General features: G+C 42.8%; 1 protein-coding gene across 1 annotated transcript in view; it reads left to right on the top strand.

Annotated features, from left to right (window-relative positions):
* The window catches only part of cand1 (cullin-associated and neddylation-dissociated 1), a 70,704-nt gene that overhangs the window by 37,914 nt on the left and 10,163 nt on the right, over positions 1-22,627 (top strand). The window contains exons 5-9 of the mRNA XM_060903255.1: positions 132-388; positions 4,980-5,085; positions 7,201-7,346; positions 8,037-8,329; positions 13,735-13,876. Coding sequence (XP_060759238.1) covers positions 132-388; positions 4,980-5,085; positions 7,201-7,346; positions 8,037-8,329; positions 13,735-13,876 — 944 coding nt within the window. The remainder of the gene's footprint in view (positions 1-131; positions 389-4,979; positions 5,086-7,200; positions 7,347-8,036; positions 8,330-13,734; positions 13,877-22,627) is intronic.

Raw genomic sequence — 22,627 nt, 5'->3', positions numbered from 1 at the left:
GGTTTAATGATGAGATTTAGTGTTAAAAATGACCAAATTTGCTTTTAAGCTCCTTTCAGTATATTGTGTGATACCAGTAGATAGCTGATATGTTCTAATGCATATCTCTTATTATTTTTAATTTTATTTAGACAAGGAGGCTTGTTGGTGAACTTCCACCCTTCTATCCTGAGCTGCTTGCTGCCCCAGTTGACCAGCCCTCGGTTGGCTGTTAGGAAGAGAACCATTATAGCTCTGGGTCATCTGGTCATGAGCTGTGGGAACCTCGTCTTTGTCGACCTCATCGAGCACTTGCTGTCCGAGCTCTCGCGCAACGACTCCATGTCCACCACTCGCACGTACATCCAGTGCATCGCTGCCATCAGCCGACAAGCCGGCCACAGAATTGGTGAGAGAGTAGCATTAGTCTATGTGGAAGCTTTCTAGCCTTTTTCTTTTTCACCTCGTTAATTCACGAGCCGGATAAAACCGTAATTAGTGCTTATCTGAAACGCACTACATTTGCAATCACATTGGCAACAATAACCTCCCAAGGCACACTTTTAGTTCCGCTAGCTTTGAGTTGCTGAATCACTGACTCGCCTGTGTTTACACGTAGCTTAATAGTCTGTTAATAATCCAGTTCATTGTTTCTTCTACGTTTGCTGGATGAGTCTGGTAACCTCCAGGACCCCTCCCCGTGGCTCCTGTTACAGAGCATTTACAGTAGACTTGAACAAGTAGTTAAAGGAGTCATATTTACGTCCTTACATTTATTTTAGAACAATAATCGGAACCGTTTTTACAATAGAACCGCACTGCTTCCCCGGATTAACGGTTGAACCCACTGAAGTCATGTTTGAATTTTGGGTACATGTGAATGATCGATTAATTCAGAATCTGCTCTCAGAATGGATTTATTTGTATCTTTGTTAAAGGGGTACCAAATATAATATATACAGTTGCTGATGTGACAAAGTAACGTATTCTTAAATATTCTATCAAATTTATATACTAGAAAACAACGAAATATCTTGGTAATTGTAAATATAATAGTCGGTACGCTAAACGGCACAAGAGTCGCCATTTTTAAAAGACCGTGACGTCAGCCCTACCCACTGCACTAGGAGAGAAGCGTGTAATCATGGCGTCGGGCGCATCAAGTGAAAGCGACAGCTCTGTCGAATCATACGAAGAGATCCCGCAAGACACACTGCAAGCAGGCTATGGCTTAGAAGGGTACCAGTTTGAACCTAGGAGAGGTACTCTCGACTCCGGTGATGACGAAAGAAGAGAAGAAAGCTCGAACTCGCTTGGTGTTTTTCAGCGGAAACGAGTGAAAAGACACGTCTGGAGGATCGTTATGCTTTCCATCGGTCCTGTTATTACACCCGAAAGCAACACACTGTGGCACCGTGTAGCCGATCACTTACAAATCATCCTACTTTCCGAATCACACGTGCTATTCCCAACCTCAACGAGCCAACACAACTGGGCACATACATGCGTCATGAGTGTCACGCAGAGAAAATGAACGTGCATTCTGATTGGATAAAATTAATATCATGGCGGGCTGTTCAAACTGCGGAAATAGTTTGCTCGAGCTACTTTCAAAACACTATAACTTTCCAACCTTAGAACAAAAAACTTTTGTAAGTCTTGAATAAGGTTCGTTAATGTGTGTTTTATTGTTATATTTACTTGATATATTGCCCTCTGTTCCCCTTTAATATTTATCTTGTTAGAATTCATTCATTTACAGGGCTGCAGGGTCGAGGCACACATTCTGGGTTGGTGCCATTTTAATTTGTTGTATTACTGTTCCAAGTTGAACTTCGCTTTAGGCACATGGGTGGTTTGTTTGTTTATTTTGCACAATTCATTGCAGATTTGTAGAATAGCAGGAATAAACACGCTTGGAGAGATTCTTATTTCGATGGTGCACAGGGTCAGACGTGGTTTTGCAGTCTGGGATCCCTGCTGTTTCTCTTGGTGTAGAATTATTCTATGAACATAATCTGACTATGCAAATGTGTTCAGTAATGCTGTGGTTATTCACTGGAGCCAAAGAGCTTTTTATTAAGATTTTCACCACAAAAACACACTTTTTATCCCCCCGGCATATAATATGGTGGTTGGGGGGGAATATAGCTCTTGCTCCGTCCGTCCATAAGTGAACATTTTAGTTTCTGGAGCATAACTCCAAACTATTAGGAAATTTTTTTTTTTTTTTTTCATGAAACCTGACCGTTATGTTAAGTGACCTGGAGTTGTGCCTTTTGACATTTTGGGATTTCTGTGTCTCCCCCCCCCCCCCCCACCCCCCCTTTTTTTCTGTATTTCCATGGCAACCAGTTCAACTTGGGAAAATTTGGTGTGGGGTTTCATGTGGGGCCCAGGGGGGATATGTCATCTCCTGATGACTCCTGTTTTTATTAAAGATGTCGTTAGATTCAGTTTGACATTTATAAGGCTGCTTGTTTTTGACTTGTATTTAACCCATTCAATTCAAGTGACTAGTCAAACAGACTGATAACTGTAGTAGTAATAATAAGAATTAAAGCCGCTAGTGGCCTTGACGGGCCCTCGCACATGTGGTTCCGCAACCCAGGACATCCCGCCACCCAACAAAACCGTCACATGTCATATATTCATCAAATGTTCATCAGACAGGCCCATAACAGCTAAAGAGTATGAGAATCAGTCATATTACAAGATATCGAGTTCAACATTCAGCAATATCCTACAGATGTCAAATTCAACATTCAGTAATATCTTGGCATATTATATGTTATAATATTTCAACATATCAAAAATCCCTTAGCAATTCAACTTCAGCAATATCTTGGCATCATGTTTGCCAAGTTTGACATGAATTTGTTGAACTGTCTAGGAGGAGTACGTTAAAAATGACCATGTGTAATTTCACTCCAAATGGCCTTATGACATCATTCCAAAGTTCTACCCATTCATTTCAATGGGAAATGGAAAAAGGGGCGCTATGAAGTCCCGGGGCCATGCCCGGGCCAAGAGTCTGTGGCTGAGTAGCAAGGACAATGACTGTGTGTATCAAATTTCATGAGTTTTCGTGCATATAAGGCCAAACACGGCATAATAATAATAATAATAATAATAATAATCCTTCGAAAAACAATAGGGTCTCGCACCAAACGGTCCTCGGGCCCTAATAATAATAATTTCAATTTATATAGCGCCTTTCTCAAATCCCAAGGTTGCTTTACAATTATAGGGAGAAAAGGGGGAGTCCACCAAATAGAGGCCAGGATGTCATTCCAATGGTGTAGCAGCCACAGTCCCGCCAAAAGGCGCACGAAAACAAGTCCCACACCGCCAGCACAGCCACCGCGACGCTGCCTGGCAACATCACTCAGAACACCACGCCATGGATCCACAAAGCGAGCACAGAAGCACCACCATGCAGAGCGCTGGTACGTCCCAAACCGCCCGCACAGCCGCTGCGACGCCACCGAGCAACATCGCTCGGAACATCACGCCAAGCAGGAAAGCACAGAGCGCTGGACAACCACGATGTTAAAATGAGCAACGAGCTCACTGCAGTCCATAGCTAGGAGCACAGGCATCACTCACGGCGAACCAAGGCCTGGAGGGAACCGACACCCAAAACTGGGTCCGGAGCTGATCCACCACCACCACCACCGGCGGACAAAAACAAACATCAAACGCACACAAAAAAAAATTTAATAAAAAAAAAAAAGAGAGAAAATAAAATAAAAAGCTCCAGTGAGAAGCGGCAGCCAGAATGCGCATGACGTACTCTCAAACGGAAACATAGTTTATACGGCACAAGCTACTTCCGGTAAAATCGTGCACTCTGATTGGTTCCTTGGTGGGCAGTTTTCCCGTAATGCCTGTGGGCGATTTTACAGACTTTCTTTCCAAGGTGCCGGCTTTCAATGTTGCAAAAAAACAAAACGACCAAAAAAGGTTAATTGGAATTCAAAACGGAATCAAAAACGGCTGAAACAAAAGACAAAACGTCACAGAGTTGTTCAAGAAATGAGCAACGAAGAGCATTCAGAAACTGCTCACAGAAATTGTTTTGAAACCGCAAGCCATTTATCCTGCGTGCGTGAAGCAACTCGGTTACAAATATGACGTGACTGAAAGCAGTGTCCTGCCTCATTTATAATGGCTGCCTGCCGATTATAATCTTAGAAATTAAAAAAAAGCCATAGAACTCCTTATCAACCGCGCCTGCTCGGCCTTTACAGGAAAATATCAGACCTCGATCTTTTTGTACGGATCGAGCCGCACTGTCGACCTCGGCCTGATATTTCCCCGTCAAGACCGAGCAAATGAGGTTAATAAGTAGTTAATAGATAGATATAATGACTTGGGCAGTGATGCCCACTATTGTAAAAAAAAAAATGCTGACCACTTGGCTGTGTCAGGGATCTCTGAGAGTTCCCAGGCTGCACTTGGAACATAAGTCTCTGGAAGCAGGCTGCACAAGTTTCTCAAACGTTGGCGTGTGACAGGTGAGGGGTGATCTGCAGCTCCGCAGTTATTACCTGTCACCCTGTCACCGTGCCGCATCCCACAGTTGCACTGCTGAGACGCACGCAGAGTGGCGTGGGTGAAATGAAGTGGAAAGTCATTTAGGTTAGCTGCACTAGCGAGCGTGTTCAACCATCGGCCAATTACCAGCTCCGTTTGATGAGACAAAGGCGGCAGCGATTAAGATGTGCAAGATTACTTCAGTCGAGTGCATTCAAAGCAGTTTTGTAGTTCTCTCTCTTGTTACTAGTTTTAATTAAGTTTTGTGTGCGACATCTTTTATTCATCTGGGCTAAAAAGAGAAACCATTATCAGGCACAATTGTGAAGTTGTTTTATTTCTGAGCTGTTTTTTTTTTTTTTTAAATTAAAATTCAGCTCTCCAGCTGTTGCTTTAAAGATTAGCCGACATGTACGTAATAGATGGACGAACGCTAACGGTCCTGTTCATATCCTCTACAGGCGAGTACTTGGAGAAGATCATTCCATTAGTGGTGAAGTTCTGTAACATTGATGATGATGAGCTGAGGGAGTACTGCATACAAGCCTTCGAGTCCTTCGTCAGGAGGTTTGTATTTGCAGATGACAAGTCATATATAAGCAAGTAAAAACTGTACAGTCTCAAGTTTTGGTTGCGTGAGTATCTAGATGCTAACATCGTGTTACCCAGAAGAATAACAGGCTAGTTAAGTGCTTGAATGGTGACTAATGAAAGTAATTACTCCTACTTCTTTATCTTGTCCTAATAAGGGGTGTTCACACGGCAACTGTTACTCCGGTGTAGCACCGGGGCTGCCCCGGTAGAGCGTTCACATGGTACAAAGTTATACCGGTGTAGCCCCTGAAAGCTGCTTAAACCGGTGCAAATCTAACCCTGCTCGGGAGGTGGTTTAAGAAATTTACTCCGGAGTAAATGCTGGTTTGCGGGGCAGCACCGATATAAAATGGGACGTCTGAACGCTACAGGGGTAGACTCGCTACGCATGAGGAGAGTTGATTACATATGGGCATTGCATAATTTGCATCCTGGTATTTTGCGCTTCCAAAATGGCGAATATCAACAACAACAGAACTGCGTGTCTTCCAGTGTTGCCAGATTGGGCGGTTTTAAGTGCATTTTGGCGGATTTGAACATATTTTGGGCTGGAAAACGTCAACAGTATCTGGCAACACTGGTGTCTTTATCCACGTTGTTTTCCCGGCGCTTGGTGATGCCATGACAACCGGGAAAAGGAAGTACATTTTCACGCAAGCGCATATTTAATTTCCGCATTATTACTATCGTATAGACCCTTTTCAGTCACGTGACCTTCGTAAACGCGACCGCCATTTTGGATATGTAGTGGACTTCGGCTCGAATCGGTTTGAATGTGAGGAAGGCGACAAACATAAAAGAAAAAGGAGCGAGATGCAGAAAACTGTATCTACTAGTTTACTGTAATTATGATCTGGCAGCTATTTACAGCGGATCCAGTGTAAATAGCTGCCGGAGCCAACGTCCGAGCTGCTCCGGCCGGCCGCGAGCGCGCGCGCTCCGGTAAGCTCGGACGTTGGCTCCGGCAGCTATTTACACTGGCTCCGGTGTAAATAGCTGCCAGATCATAATTACAGTAAACTAGAATGGAATGTTAACAGCAATGTAACGCCTTTTCTGGCTAATTTTATTCGTCTTACCTCCAACAAAGTGGTCACTACACAAGCGTTGGTATGCCGCTATCCATCTTCTTCTCCGTCGGTCAGCATCTACCGGGATCCGATAAAATGATAACCCTTGCCTTGTTTGTTGATGGTTACTACATCCAGGTGCACAACAATATAGTGGCATGATGGAAGTCTTGCTGAAAATAAACACTTTCTTTGCTGCCGTTCCTCAATGTTGGCTGTGGTAAACTACTGGTAGTACATGTCCAAAATGGCGGCCGCGTTTGTCGTGACGTCACGTGAAAAGGGTCCATAGCACGGTCGCAAAAACTGCCGTGTGAACGCAAGTGGGGCCGCACCGGTGCTAACACGCTTCTCTCTAGTAAGCAGGTTTGTGACGTGTGAACGCTCCACAAAATTTACACCGGTGTAAGATATATCGCAACAAAATACATCAGTGCAGCATCGATGCAAATATGTGCCGTGTGAACACCCCTATAGTGTCATTTCAAACTGGTAGAGGGCAAGAGCAGGAAAGATCTTTCCTTGACAGGTTTATTGAAGTCATGTGACGTGTAAGGTAAAGTTTTTGCTTTGCTCCTCATATAAAAAAAAAAAAAAACCTCAGATGGGGAAAAGAACCGCTGTGAGGATTGATGCCGTGGATTCGACCTCATAAATGTCAGGATTTCTTGTTCTCGCTCGTTCAGTCTCCGTATCTCCTCATCACCTCATTATAGTGGCTTGCAGTCGGAGAAATGAATTTTAGCCACAGACTCCGTTTCTCTTCTCGTACTTTCGATAAATGTGCTTCCTGTGGGTTTAAACACACTCTATTTCTTCAGCTGTGCAGAACTGACAGATATGTAGAGAGGATTATCTGCTTGTGTTTTTCCAAGATAAGCTTGCAGGCTGAGAGCTGAACAGAAGACAGGGAAGAGAACACCGCCTACTGTAACCCCACTTGGCATGTGCTTTTAATTGTGAACAGTTTTCAGAACTGTCTAATTCAGTAACACACACTCTCCGCTTCTGTATCTAGGTGTCCAAAAGAGGTTTACCCCCACGTCCCAACAATCATCAACATCTGCCTCAAGTACTTAACCTATGACCCCAACTACAACTACGATGATGAGGATGAAGATGAGAATGCAATGGATGCAGACGGTGTTGATGAAGACTACCAAGGTATGAAGGTCTCTATCCAACCTTCGCTAGGTGGATAAGGACCTCCATGTGTCTCATCATTTTAGCAAAACTATGTTTTGCTGTAAGAGCCACGGTAACACCCGTAACCTGTACAGATGAAGTTTGGTTCTTGCACCAAAATCTCTTCTCCATATTGACGGTGTGTCACTTCCTGAAAGCAGCAGATTGGTAAGAGACCAGTTATGGCTTTCCTCTCGTTCTGGGGATGTGCCAGACTGTCTTTAGGCAATAATATCAGTTGTGTAAACTTGAGCACATGACTAGGCCAAATACAGGTCCTTTTGTTTTATTTGCAAAGGAAATTTTGTACGAGACGGTCACTGGCTAAAGAGTAGAAGCCCGTCAATCAAAATGCTAGTGCTGATTGATGGTATCTCTGACTCCTATAGTTAGTTGTTGGGAGAAGATGAGAACCGGGAGTTGATTTGGACATTGAGAGGCAAAGTTTTTCTTCTCCGTTTCAGTGTTAAGTGCACGTGATGAGCATGTGCCGTCTTGTTCTGTGTAGTTAAAGGCAGGTTCTGTGCAGAAGCTATTAAAGGTGATTTTAATAAAAGGATTTTGAAAGTGTTGAGACTTTTTTTCACAATAGGAGTTGTAACTAACTCTACGGCTGTGGCGTGTTGTTCATCAACTTGTAACCAACTCGGTCCCTCCGAACCATTGCAGGAAGCGATGATGAATACAGCGATGATGATGACATGAGTTGGAAGGTGCGGCGAGCGGCAGCTAAATGCCTAGACGCTGTGGTGAGCACCCGGCACGAGATGCTACCCGAGTTCTACCGCACAGTCTCCCCGGCGCTTATCGCTCGCTTTAAGGAACGTGAGGAGAACGTAAAGGCTGACGTGTTCCACGCCTACCTGTCCTTGCTAAAACAGACGCGGCCAGCCCAGAGCTGGCTATGTGACCCTGACGCTATGGAACAAGGCGAGACTCCGCTCACAATGCTGCAGAGTCAGGTAGAGAATGATCTCTCTCTCTCACACACACACACACACACACACACACACCAGAGTATATATTGTCAGGGGAAATTAGGTGGGCGGAATGGGGGGGGGAGATCACCACCCCAAAAAAGGACAAAATTTTTTAAATCGGGGGGGCAGTGTTTCCCTTCTTTCTCTCTTTTTCTTTCTTTCTCTTTCTCTTTCTTTCTTTCTCTCTTTCTTTCTCTCTTTCTTTCTTTCTTTCTTTCTCTCCTTTCTTTCTTTCTTTCTTTCTTTCTCTCTTTCTTTCTTTCTCTCTTTCTTTCTTTCTTTCTTTCTTTCTTTCTTTCCCACCCACCGAAGGTGGCAGCACTTTTTGTCGGCCATTTTGTCTAGCAGACAGCAAATTAATGGCCCTGTTTTCACCTGATATCTGCCACGTCATTTAAAAACCAATATTCGTCTAGCTCAAAAAAGAAGAAAGATGTTAATGCTTCGAAGGGACACACAACTTTAGTTAAGTACAGCCTAGTGTATCTAAACAGAACAAAATATATCAAACTGGCTAATGAGTGCGGCAACTTCATTCATTATCTGTAGCCGCTTTATCCTGTTCTACAGGGTCGCAGGCAAGCTGGAGCCTATCCCAGCTGACTACGGGCGAAAGGCGGGGTACACCCTGGACAAGTCGCCAGGTCATCACAGGGCTGACACACAGACACAGACAACCATTCACACTCTCATTCACACCTACGGTCAATTTAGAGTCACCAGTTAACCTAACCTGCATGTCTTTGGACTGTGGGGGAAACCGGAGCACCCGGAGGAAACCCACGCGGACACGGGGAGAACATGCAAACTCCGCACAGAAAGGCCCTCGCCGGCCACGGGGCTCGAACCCGGACCTTCTTGCTGTGAGGCGACAGCGCTAAGCACTACACCACTGTGCCGCCAGTGAGGCAACTTAAGTTTTCGAAAAAAGTTCAAAAAATTTTTTGGCCTCACTGATCAAACGGAGTGTACCTCAACATGCATGTGATTGTGTGCTAGTTCAGATTGCTGAATGAGGTATTATAGCTATCGAATATATTCACTGGCCATTATTACTAAGCTCCAGAGAAGATTACAGTACGTGTCAGGTGATAGGTTAACTATTGATTACTTTGATGATTGGTGTAAAGACTGTATTCAAAAATGAGAACAAATATTCCGAGAAGGTGGACCCCATCTAAAAGATTTGGATAAGTTCCTGATGGAAAAATGTTCCATGTTCGATATGAGTGGGAGGAGAGAATTGCGTAGTAGCAAGTCTACTGAGGACCTTAAGAAGTCAATTTATTTTTTTCGTGGTCCGGTTTCCATTAAATCCTGCGCTCTGATTGGCTGGCGAGCAGGTCCATATCCTATGGTACGGACTCCGGTTACAAACTTCTGGCGACTTGCTTGTTCACAACAACAAACATGCATGATAGCAATTTTTGTCAACATTCGTCTTTTTTATAAGATTTATTTATAAGATTTTTATAAAAAATCTTAAATTTTTGCCAGCATTTCTCAGCTTAATAGCATTAATTGTACATCATGGATAGCGATAACGACAGTCTTCACAGCGAAAGCGAGTTTTACTACCCTGAGGAAGAAGAAATAAAAGAAAACATTTCAGGAGAAAGCTAAAAACCTCTAACTGTTGCTAACGCCGAGCAAAAACATGGCTGAATCCTGAATGACTCAATTTTGTATAAATAGGGGACTACATAGGCGGCAAAATGTAGTTTTTTTTTTTTTTTTTTTTCCTGCCATGGAAGTGCACTTGTATACCGAGGAGGAAGCAACTTGCATTACAGCCGTGAATGAGGATTCAAAATGGCAGCTCGCCTCGGTTTTCCCTTTCGGGCGCTCTCGTTGTCTGTTAGAATTTGGTAAAGAAAAAATTAAATATATTATTTACCAGCTTAAGGTCGGTCCGTATGGTGAAATACCGTGACCTTGGCCCAGAGGGCCTCAGTCAGTACTTTCAAGACCTTGGTCACGGTATTTCATGATACGGACCTCCCAGTTGGTAAATAACATTTTGTACATGAGATCCCTTCATACAGGCTTTGATAGGTCATGTTAGAGAGGCTAGGGCCAACTGTTAGGGCTCAAGTAAGACTTTTTTTCAACTCAATGATGGTTCCTGCTTCTATCAGTGACCTACAAAACCACCTTCATGATGAGTTTGAAGAGGTTATCGATTTCTACTCCACTAAGCATGCTGGCTCTGACATGGAGCCATACTTCCAACAAGATGACTTCCTGGCTGAGGTTGAACCTCCTGTACAGTAGAGCTGTGCAATATATCGTATTTTTATCGCGATATCGATATTGGTGTCAAACGATATCAAAATTCATAATATCGATATGAAACGATTTTTTGTCATTTGTCGAAAGGGACGTGCACAATATTTCTACAATGGCAATAAAACAACAATAACATTGACGTGACAGTAAGGTAAAACGAACCCTTCTGTCCCCTAAGGCACACCGTAGCCTTGCATACGTCATCCATTCTACTCCCGCGATATCTCCGCAACAGTAAAAAATCAATTCTTCTGTTTTCATACGTGTCGGGTGATTTGATATATTGATTTGTTAATATGTTGTTTGATTTGCTTGCTAATAGTTATAATAATACAATTAACATATTTACGTCATATTTTTGGATGTGGGACTGGGTAATGTAAAAATGGCATCTACGGAAGAAAACAAGCACAACAATATTAGCACATATCCAGCTTGCTAGCTGTGTTAGATGTGTTAAACCGTGTGGATTTAAGTGGAATAATTGCGAGTCGTCCTGTGGTCAAGGCAGCGTTTTAAGGTAAGGCAATTTGGTTATTAATGTTGCCTGCCGCGGCATGTTTACTTGGGTTCATTTGATTTTGACTTGTGCATCTGCAGCTAGCATCATGCTTTGAAGTAGGTTCTGCTAAGGACGGGTTTATTGCGCGATGTAGACGGACTCAGATGTAATTACATTGTTTTTAAAATTCCGTGCGCTTAAAACGGTGTCCCCCTGCTAATCATGTAGCCCTAATCATGTGTTGCTTTTACTTTTCGAGTGAAATATCTCTGCAAATGGTATTTCAATGCTGACATGCCAAAAAGATAGCGGAGTCCACATTTGGAAGATGAAGGAAGAGAAGCCTGATGCTTGAAAATAGATCGCTTAATCCACAACGCATATCTGTATTTGAGACATAACCTGCAACTAGTGGGGATGTTTTGGAATGACTGTGCGTAGGGTGTTTTTGGCCACAGAACACTAACCCACAGTAGTAGGAGGACTACTGGGTTCGTGGATTTTGTCTGTTGACTGAGCGAAGCATGGTGTTTGCCTTGTGCCATTTCACGTAGCATCTAGCCGCAGTGCCACCTACACTTTCAGGGAGTGTTTACATGCCGCTGAGCTATTTTCATGTATGTTAATTCTTAAGGACTTGTCTCTATATTGTGCGTGTTCACACACGGACTGGCCATCGGGAGTAGCGGGAGTTTTCCCGGTGGTTCAGTGTGGGCTGGCGGAGAAAAAAACAAAACAGTTGCGCGCTGGCCTTTAATATGATAAGCAATGTTAAGTTTCTTTAAGAAACTGTTAACATTGCTTATCATATTAAAGGCCAGCGCGCAACTTTTTTTTTTTTTTTTTTTTCTCCGCCGGCCCACAAACTCCCGCTACTCCCAATGGCCAGTCCGTGTGTGTGCGTGTTTTAATGTTGGTGTCTTAACAACACACAAGCTTACGTTGTAGTGTGTGTGTGTGAGAGAGAGATTTTATCCTTTTCTGGCTACGAGCCAGTGTGGACGTTACGCAGTAATCACTGGTAATAGCAGCGCTGGCTCCATCCTCTGTGATCGGAAATGTTGAGTGAGGAGAACGTGAGCCTTGTGCAGGCGATAGGACCTATGCAAAGTACGCGCTTGCACAGTAAATAGTTTAAGTAAAAGGCGTTTCAGGGTACAACGGGAAGGGTTGACAGGTAGCCGATGAGGCCTGTACTATAAAAATGTGGCCCGGTGCCTCAGGTGTTGATGATCAGGGCTTTAAAAAAAGGTGTATAAATATCGTTTTAAAAATCGCGATATCGATATTTACTGAAAAAATCGTGATATTGATTTTTTCCAATATCGAGCAGCCCTACTGTACAGGAAAAGAGACATGAAACTGTCCACCTTCATTCGCTGGTTCCTTGCTGGGCCATGTGAAGAATTCAAGAGTTACACCTTCCTAGCTGCAGCAATTTTGACACTACCACTCAACAGTTGAGTCAGAGAGACTATTCAAACTAGCCAAATGAAAATAGTCAAGACCAAACTAAGATCAAGAACAACCCAGCCTGGACTGAATGCTCGTATAAGAATTCGGACAGATGGGCCAGAGCTTAGGGCAGCCCTCTGTTGACCCTTTTCCACCAAATCAGTTCCAGGGCTGGTTCGGGGCCAGTGCTGGTGCTGGTTCACAACTCGTTCAACTTGCGAGCCAGCTGAGAACCAGTTTGCTTTTCCATAGCTCGCGGTGCTAAGGGAAGCCACGCCATTACGTCGCTGTATACGTCAGTTACGTCGTTGTATACGTTGGTTATGTCGCTACGTTTGCATAAACCTTGGCGCGAATATCGAAGCAAAAACAACACGGAAGAAGCAACAGCAATAATAATAATAATAATAATGGATGACTTTGCGTTTGTACAGCTGCTGCTTCTCATCGCTTAAAAATGGCCATCTTTCGCGGTCTTGTTATTGTTGTCGGTCTTAACAACTCTGCCCCCCCCTGCTGACGTAAGCGGTTCTTTCCTCTGGCCCAGCAGAGAGTTGGTGCTAGCCTGGAACCGGTTTTTCTGGCCCCAGAGCCAGTTCTTTGTCAGTGGAAACAGAAAACCTGGTTCCAAACTAAGCACTGACCCCGAACCAGCCCTGGAACTGATTTGGTGGAAAAGGGGCATCTGATAATGTCTTGGATTGGTCTGTTCCTAGACGTCTTTGGAAGGGCCTGAAATGCAGGGAGTATAGCTAGGTTTTGAATATTAGCATAAATGTCAGTACATGTACTTGTATATCGAGTGCCAAATCTTGTCATGAGACAATATAGTTGATACATGTAAGCCTATATGTACCCGATGTTGTATTTTCAATGTTGATGTATGTTTTATGTATTTTTATTATGAAAATAAGTTCTAGTTCGTTCAAGTTACTGAATAAATTTGTCATTAAAGGATTTTTTTTTTTTTTTTTTAAATCTTATGGGACTGACTGAATTCTCCCCCATTTTCAAAAATTTCAAAAAAGTGCAGGGAGGTCCCTGTATACACGGGATTGTGTATACACGGGATAACATTCATGTTTCATAAGCAAAACATCTTCAGATTTTGAGGTTGTAAGTCAATTTTGCATGTTTGTAGGTGCCCATGATTGTGAAAGCCCTGCATAAACAAATGAAGGAGAAGAGTGTGAAGACCAGGCAGTGCTGCTTCAACATGCTGACAGAACTGGTAAACGTGCTCCCTGGGGCTTTGACTCAGCACATCCCAGTGCTCATCCCAGGTATGTGCCTCTGGCATCCCCTGCATTTTTAGAGTGGCCTGAATGTTTTCTCTCTCTCACTCACTCACACACACACACACACACACACACACACACACACACACACACCTGTTTGTTCAGTTAGAATTAGGACTGAATATCTATATAATAATTCTATATTCTCCTCTCTCAATATACAAATAGGAACACTTGTATTGAATTAGCCAATCATGTGGCAACTAGGGATGGCGAAAACTAAAAATCTTGACCGACCACCGAGCCTCATTAGCTGGTTAAAGTCGGTTAACCTATGAGTTTAACAGGGATGCAAACAGCGCGCCTTTTGGCGGATGCCGCCTTTCTCACGGGTGAATCGTGCAGATCCGATTTTTTTTTTGGGGGGGGCGTTGGAGTGTCTGAATAATTTCAGCGGCATTTGCTTATTTAGTAATTTTTTAATACAGAATTTACTCTGATGAAATTATTCAGACACTCCAACGCCCCCACTTAAAAAAAAAAATCGGATCTGCACGATTCAGCCGTGAAAAAGTCGGCATCTGCACCTTTAGTTTGCGTGGAGAGATATGATCTGCAATAACATGCATTGTTGGCTACAGACCGAAACATACTTTCAGAATGCACTGGCTAAGGCAGGACTAAACTCAATGTGCCTTCTAATAATAATTTAAAAAAAAAAACAGAATAGTAATTTGTAAGCTAAAAAGCCTGTGTCTACACTTTTCTCTCGCTGAGTGCCAGCTGTTTTCAACTGGGGCGGGAGGGCGGGACATGACTGAATGGGTGTTTCTGATTTGTCAGCTGTCGTCCTTACACCGCATGGCATGCCCCAAGCGTTTACAACACAGAATTCCAGGTTCTCCGCTCCAAAATTGGCAGCTTCAAAATGATTATTTTTTTTTTTAACCGACAACCAAAAAAAAATTAACCGGTTGACGTTGATTCGGTCAACCATCGGTCAAACGGTCATCGGTTAACATCCCTAGTGGCAGCAGCACAGTGCATAAAATCATGCGGATCAAAAGCTTCAATGAATATTCGCATCAAACATCAGCGTGGGGGAAAAGGGTGATCTGTGACTTGAACCATGATGTGATTGTTGGTACCAGGTGAGCTGATTTTGAGTGTTTCAGAAACTACTGATCATCTTGGATTTTCACACACAACAGTCTCGAGCGTTTACAGAGACTGCTGTGAAAAAAAAAAAAAAAAAAAACCCAAACCAAAAACCCTTTGAGTGGAGGGTCTGCAGGCTGAACCACTTGATTGATGTGAGAGATCAGAGGAGAATGACCAGAGCTGACAGGAAGAGGGTACAGGCTCTGTGAAGGAGTGGAAAAAGACCAGGTGATTACAGGCCCCCCTGCTGGAAAAAAAAAATCTTCAGCTGTCCAGTTTCGATTGATCTGTGGCCATTATAGCCTCAGGTTCCTGATCTTGGCTGACAGGAGTGGAACCCAATGTGGTCAACTGATGTCGCTCATCCATCTCAAGGTTTGATGTCTTGTGCCTGCTGAGATGCTTTCTACTCACCATGGTCGTCAAGAATGATTTACTTGAATTTCTGTATCTTTCTTGACAGCTCAAATGAATCAACAGGGCATTTCCACCCTCAGAATTGTTGCTCCTTTTGGTGTTGTATGGGGTCCCCCCCCCCCAAATACCATTCCAGGCATGGGGGGGCCCAGGTGTGTCTTGCCCATGAGAGCGAATTGATGTTATGAAGTATTTATTTATTATACTTATCCTCGCTGTGGCTTGGGGTTTGTCTGTTTTGAGTTGGCACCATGCTTCAGTTGCATTGTGCTCACTTATAATTTCCAGGGGTGCCAATAATAGTGGCGCACGTGTTTTTGTTGAAAATGAACATCATTAATGTTTTTGTAATTTATTGATGAGGGATTTGTTTTTCTCTGAATAAATTTTTCAGTGAAGGGTTGGATTTTTCTCATTTATTCAGTGTTTGATGAAGCTACTTCACCAAAAGATGAATTTTCTTTTTCCTGTTTCCTAATCTTTACAAGGGGTGCCAATAATTGTTGAGGGCACTGTATATGGAATTATGTGGTAAACAAAGTGTTTCATATTTTAGATTCTTCAAAGTAGCCACCGTTTACCTTGACACTTTGCACACTATTGGCATTATCTTAACTAGCTTTATGAGGTCGTCACCTGGAATGCTTTTCAATTAACAGGTACCTCATCAAAAGTTAATTAGTGCAATTTCTTGCCTTCTTAAATCAAATCGTAAATAAAAATACAGGAAATAACCCTATTTGACAACTAGTCTGCTGTACGTCTCGAACCGCTCAGTTTAGGGATGGCGAAAACTGGGGGAAAAAAAAAAATCTTGACCGACCACCGAGCCTCATTAGCCGGTTAAAGTCGGTTAACCTATGAGTTTAAAATTCTAGAATTGGAATTATTAGAATCTATTCTAAATCTAACCGTGAGCATCCACACATTCAGTCCCAGTTGCTGCCCTCCACTCACATTACCTTTTCTACAGCGCGAAACATTTAGTCAAACGCGGCACTGATGTCGAGGGGTTTGTATTGGAGCGGAGGACAAATGGCTCCAGCTTAGAGACAGTTTCAGTTGGCCATGATGTAGGGATGTTAACCGATGACCGTTTGACCGGTGGTTGACCGAATCAACGTCAACCGGTTAATTTTTTTTTGGTTGTCGGTTAAAAAAAAAAAAATCAATCGTTTTGAAGCTGCCGATTTTGGAGCGGACAGCTGACAAATCAGAAACACCCATTCAGTCATGTCCCGCCCCAGTTAAAGACAGCTGACAAATCAGAAACACCCATTCAGTCATGTCCCGCCCAGCTGCCACTCGGTGAAAGAAAAGTGTAGACACCGGCTTTTTAGCTTACAAATTACTATTGTGTGTTTTTATTTTTTTTATTTTTTTTATAAAAGTATCAGGCTAGACTTCTTAGCTTACAAATTATTTTTTTTAAATTATTATTAGAAGGCACATGGAGTTTAGTCCTGCCTTGGCCAGTGCATTCTGAAAGTATGTTTCGGTCTGTAGCCAACAATGCATGTTATTGCAGATCATATCTCTCCACACAAACTAAAGATGCAGATGCCGACTTTTTTTTTTTTTAATCGCGCAGATCCGTTTGTTTTTTTTTTTGGGGGGGGGGCGTTGGAGTGTCCGATTGTAATTTCAAGGTGGATTCTGTATTAAAATTACTAAATAGGCGGGTGCTGTTGCAGTCCATGAGGCGTGGGGGGTGTGAAAGGAGGGCAGTGGATCGGGGGGCTGCGCGCGTTTGCGCGGAAGCTGCGCAATCAGTAGATCAGAATGCGCACGTTAAATTTTGCGCGGGCGCGCGGCTTTCTGATTTGCTGTTTTCTTCTCGTGCTTGTACTTCCTGTGTTTCATGGACTGTGGCGGCATTTGCTTATATGCAGAATTTGCTTTGATGAAGTTGTGGTCGGACGCTCCAACGCCCCCCCTTGGGAAAGGAAGGTCGGATCTGCGCGATTCAGCCGTGGAGAGGGCGGCATCCGCCAAAAGGCGCGCCGTTTGCATCCCTGTAATAATTCCAATTCTAGAATTTTAAACTCATAGGTTAACCGACTTTAACCGGCTAATGAGGCTTGGTGGTCAGTCAAGATTTTTTTTTAGTTTTCGCCATCCCTACCATGATGGCGTTGAAAATAAAGTCAAGTGCTAGAAGAAGTACATAACATTCAGTGATGGGAATAACGGCGTTAAAATAAAGGCTGTCATAACGCTGGGTAATCTAATTAATTAGCTACAATCGTTATAACGCCGTTACCAATATCAACACGCCATTACTGCATGGTATTGAAGTTGCTCTGAAGCCGTCACCGACTTGGCTCACAGACATAAAAGCTGCGTTTGTCACTCCCCGTCCAGACACCGCTGTCATTTCATTCTCTCCCCTTCCCTTCAAAAGTCGGCATCTGCGCCTTTAGTTTGTGTGGAGAGATATGATCTGCAATAACATGCATTGTCGGTTACAGACCGAAACATACTTTCAGAATGCACTGGCCAAGGCAGGACTAAACTCCATGTGCCTTCTAATAATAATTAAAAAAAATAATTTGTAAGCTAAGAAGTCTAGCTGATACTTTTTTATTTTTCACAAATACAGTCAGTGTTAATAACTGCAATAGGCTGGGTTGATATTGCATACTGTTACGGACTAGGCATTTTCTTCGAAGTGAGCCACAGAGACCTCATACTGCAATTGTTTTCCAGCTACATGGCTGCTAATTGTGCACAGCCACTGGGAATGGGATAGCTGGAGCTGAGCTGATTAGCCGCTAAGCTAATATAGCAACTGTCTGATGCTAAGTAACATCAGTGAGTAACCAGGTTTTAGTTCAAAGCTTGTGTATTATTATTACGTTGACATTAATATTCACCAGACTAATCAACCATCGACTTCATTCATGCGCCGTGTTCTTGTTTCTTTGATAGTCAAGAATTTCCTTGATGTTACGTACCTGGTTAACATCGTAGTAAAATGTAATCCAACACTGAGACTTTTCTTTTGCCGAGTGGCAGCTGTCTTCAACTGGGGTGAGAGGGCGGGACATGACTGAATGGGTGTTTCTGATTTGTTAGCTGTCGTCCTTACACCGCATGGCATGCCCCAAGCGTTTACAACACAGAATTCCAGGTTCTCCGCTCCAAAATCGGCAGCTTCAAAACGATTGATTTTTTTTCTTAACGGACAACCAAAAAATAATTAACCGGTTGACGCTGATTCGGTCAACCATCGGTCAAACGGTCATCGGTTAACATCCCTAGCTCAGTTAAGTAAAGACAAACGCAGTCCATCATTACTTGAACACGTGAAGCATTTTAATTGATAAAATGTAAAGAAGGACCATTGAATTAGGGGTGTCCAAACTTTTTTGACTGGGTAGAGAGAGCAGCTGATGAAGGACTTCTGTCTGAAATGTCCTCTTGCTTCTGAATATATGTTCACCATTCTGTGTGTGAAAATCCCAGGAGATGATCATTGATGATCATATGAAATACTCAGACCGACCTTTCTGGTACCGAGCCACGATCAGTCAGAGATCGTTCCTTTTCTTCACTGATGTTTGATGTGAACGTTTAACTGAAGCTTTTGACCCGTTTCTGCACGAGTTTAAAGGAGATACGCAGAACCTTTTGTATTTTTAAATAAATTTGAGTGGATAGTATCTCCATCCTTGACTCTTGTATGCTGCATAAATGAGAATTAAAAAAAAAAAATACAGTGGTATGCAAAAGTTTGGGCACCCCGGTCAAAATTGCTGTTACTGTGAACAGTTAAGCAAGTTGAAGATGAAATGATCTCCAAAAGGCATAAAGTTAAAGACGACTCATTCCCTTTATATTTTAACCAAAAACAAATCTTTTACATTTTCAAAGTGACAAAGGAAAAAGGCCTGAAGCAAAAGTTTGGGCACCCTGCATGGTTAGTACCTAGTAACACCCCCTTTGGCAAGTATCACAGCTTGTAAACACTTTTTGTAGCCAGCTAATAATCTTTCAGTTCTTACCTGGGGGATTTTCTCACACACGTCCTTGCAAAAGGCTTTCAGTTCTACAGGTTTCTTGGGCTGTCTTGCATGTACTGCTCTTTTGAGATCTATCCACAGATTTTCAATGATGTTTCGGTCAGGGGACTGTGAGGGCCAGGGCAAAACCTTCAGCTTGTGCCTCTTGAGGTATTCCATTGTAGATTTTGAGGTGTGTTTTGGATCATCGCCTTACTGTAGGACCCATCCTCTTTTTAACTTCAACTTTTTTACAGATGGTGTGATGTTTGCTTCTAGAATTTGCTGGTATTTATTCGAATCCATGCTTCCCTCGACCAGTGAAATGTGCCCTGTGCCACTGGCTGCAACACAACCCCAAAGCATGATCGATCCACACCCATGCTTCAGAGTTGGACAGGTGTTCTTTTTCTGGAATTTGGCACCCTTTTTTCTCCAAACATACCTTTGCACATTGTGGCCAGAAAGTTCTATTTTGATTTCATCAGTCCACAGGACTTGTTTCCAAAATGCATCAGGCTTATTTAGATGTTCATTCGCAAACTTCAGATGCTGAATTTTGTGGCTAGGACGCAGGAACGGTTTTCTTCTGATGACTGTCCCATGAAGGTCATATTTGTTCAGGTGTCGCTGCATAGTAGAACAGTGCACCACCACTCCAGGGTCTGCTAAATCTTTCTGAAGGTCTTTTGCAGTCAAACAGGGGTTTTTATTTGCCTTTCTAGCAATCCAATGAGCAGTTCTTTCAGAAAGTCTTCTTGATCTCCACTGTTTCTGTTAACAGCCATTTCTTAATAACATTACAGTCTGAGGAAACAGCTACCTGAAAACACTTTGCTATGTTCTTGTAGCCTTCTCCTGCTTTGTGAGCATCAGTTATTTTATTATTCAGAATGCGAGGGAGTTGCTTAGAGGAGCCCATGGTTGTTGATTTTAGGGACACGTTTGAGGAGTCAGAATTTATACAGCTTTGAAATCTGCATCATCTGACCTTTCCTAACGAAGAATTTGAACAAGCCACAGCTCAATAAGCTAATTAAGATCTGCAACCTTGCTAAAAGTTACCTGAGAACTCAAATGTATTGGGGTGCCCAAACTTTCGCATGGTGTTCCTTTTCTTCTTTCACACTCCAATTGTACAAAACAAAAATAATACACAAATCTTGCAGAAAATGCTGAACAGAAATGTCTTGTCTCTACCTTTATGCCTTTTGGTGATCAGTTCATTTTCTGCTCACTTAACTATTCACAGTTAACAGACATTTTCAGCAAGGGTGCCCAAACTTTTGCATGCCACGTATATATTTTTGAGAGTTAAACTCGACCGCCAAGTTGGCATTCGAGCTGCCCTGCTGAGCTATACTATACTAACACTATAGGGGGTGAATACTTTAAAGGAGATACGCAGAACCTTTATTTTTAAATAAATTTCTGAGTGGATAGTATCTCCATCCTTGACTCTTGTATGCTGCATAAATGGGAATAAAAAAAATATATTTTTGAGAGTAAAAATCGACAGCAAAGTTGGCATTTGAGCTGCCCCGCTGAGCCAGCCAGCCCTGAGTGTGTGATGTCACAGCGGTAACCGGTTTTAAGGCCGAGGCCTTTGACAGCTATAGACCAAAGTCATATCAATAAAAATTTATCATGAAAGTAAGAAATACCGTTACCGACTAGCTCAACTAAGACTGATTTGACTTCATTGATTGTGGGTTGACTCTCATTAAACAGGATAGGTGTTATAACTTATGCAACATACATGTACATGCATGCATTTTCACTGATGAAACGTAAAAGGCTAATTTAAATAATCAGATGAACTGAGACGATCACATTCTGAAGCAAATTAAATAATCTTATACCGGTAACTTAAACATGCAATACAAGTTACATGTATTAATCTAAATGCAGGGAAACAATGAATGGTGGTGGTGTTTTGTATCCAAATGAGTCGCAGCTTACCCGTCTGTGTTCTCGCTTCTTGACGGCCGATCTTGTGACCAATTTGTTTTGAAACAATCTGACTTTCAGTTGTTCGTTCAGTTCTCCGTTCATTTGTTTCTTCCATGTAAGGGTGAGAGACAGCTGCTGAGGCGAGCATATCCAGCAGAGAAATCAGACAGCTGGTCCACTCATTCTCCATTTTCTCCATACGGAGTACTCCGCCATTACTGCTCGGCTCAGGCGATTACTAAAACCTGGGACGGGACATCACTGGTTTTAGCAACAACTGCAGGGAGGTCACTGTCCGAGCGATATGTCCCGTCCCAGGTTTTAGATGATGATCCCTTGGCTCACACTCCAGGACAACTGGTGCAACTGAACTTGCTTTCCTTTTTTAAATAAATAAATACTTGAGTTTTCTTTTCCTTTAATTGTTGGTCCTGCACCCTCTTTCAATACGGGCTTATAGCCACCGCTCCTCAACAGATCAGAGGTTTCGTACGAGTCTTCAGTAAAATGTGCAGAGCAAAGGAGAGACCACTTCGTAGGCGCCCAATGTGCCCATGAACTTCTCACAAAACGCGTCCAAATCTTTGCAGTTTGAACATTCTTGGGCCATGAATGCAACGTAAATCCACCTTCTGTCGTGTTGCTGCACCCGCCAGCAATACATCTACGTGGCATGGTGATAAATTAGCTCAAAATGGAGGATCGGAGTTGCAGTTAGCTCTGTGTTTTTAGTATAGCGGAAATGGCGACGAGACCGATAGACTTCCTGCGGTGACGTCACGGATGTCGACGCCGTTCACTCGGACCGCTACCTATGTGAATCACTTATAGTAATTTTTACAATTAATTAATTAGATTTATTGTTAACGCTTAAAACTATTCCTATGCCGTTCTTGAGGTCTCAAGGCATTTATAAATAAATGAGGCCATGGCTGTGCATATATGCTTTAAGCAGTGCACTGCTGCCACGTGATTGGCTGATTAGATCACTGCGTGAATGGACAGGTGTTCCTAATAAAGCGGATGGTGAGTGGACATACACAGATCGGAAGCAGCTGATTTAATTGATTTTCAATCAAATTGTATCGATGTGTTTCTTTGAGTTCTGTTAAAAAATCCAGGAGAGTTAGTTGTGGGCATCCTACATACCAAGGTAGAAGGAACAGCAGTTACCTGAGCTGCACCATATGTTGTGTGAAAGCCCATCACTATATCATTGTAGTTTTAGACAATTTTGAAACTTCTGTTTGTTTGTTTTTTG

The sequence above is a fragment of the Neoarius graeffei genome, chromosome 21 (genome assembly GCF_027579695.1).
Source record: "Neoarius graeffei isolate fNeoGra1 chromosome 21, fNeoGra1.pri, whole genome shotgun sequence".
NCBI lineage: Eukaryota > Metazoa > Chordata > Actinopteri > Siluriformes > Ariidae > Neoarius > Neoarius graeffei.
Note: the sequence above shows the minus strand (reverse complement) of the source record. Positions and strands in the feature narration are given on the sequence as shown.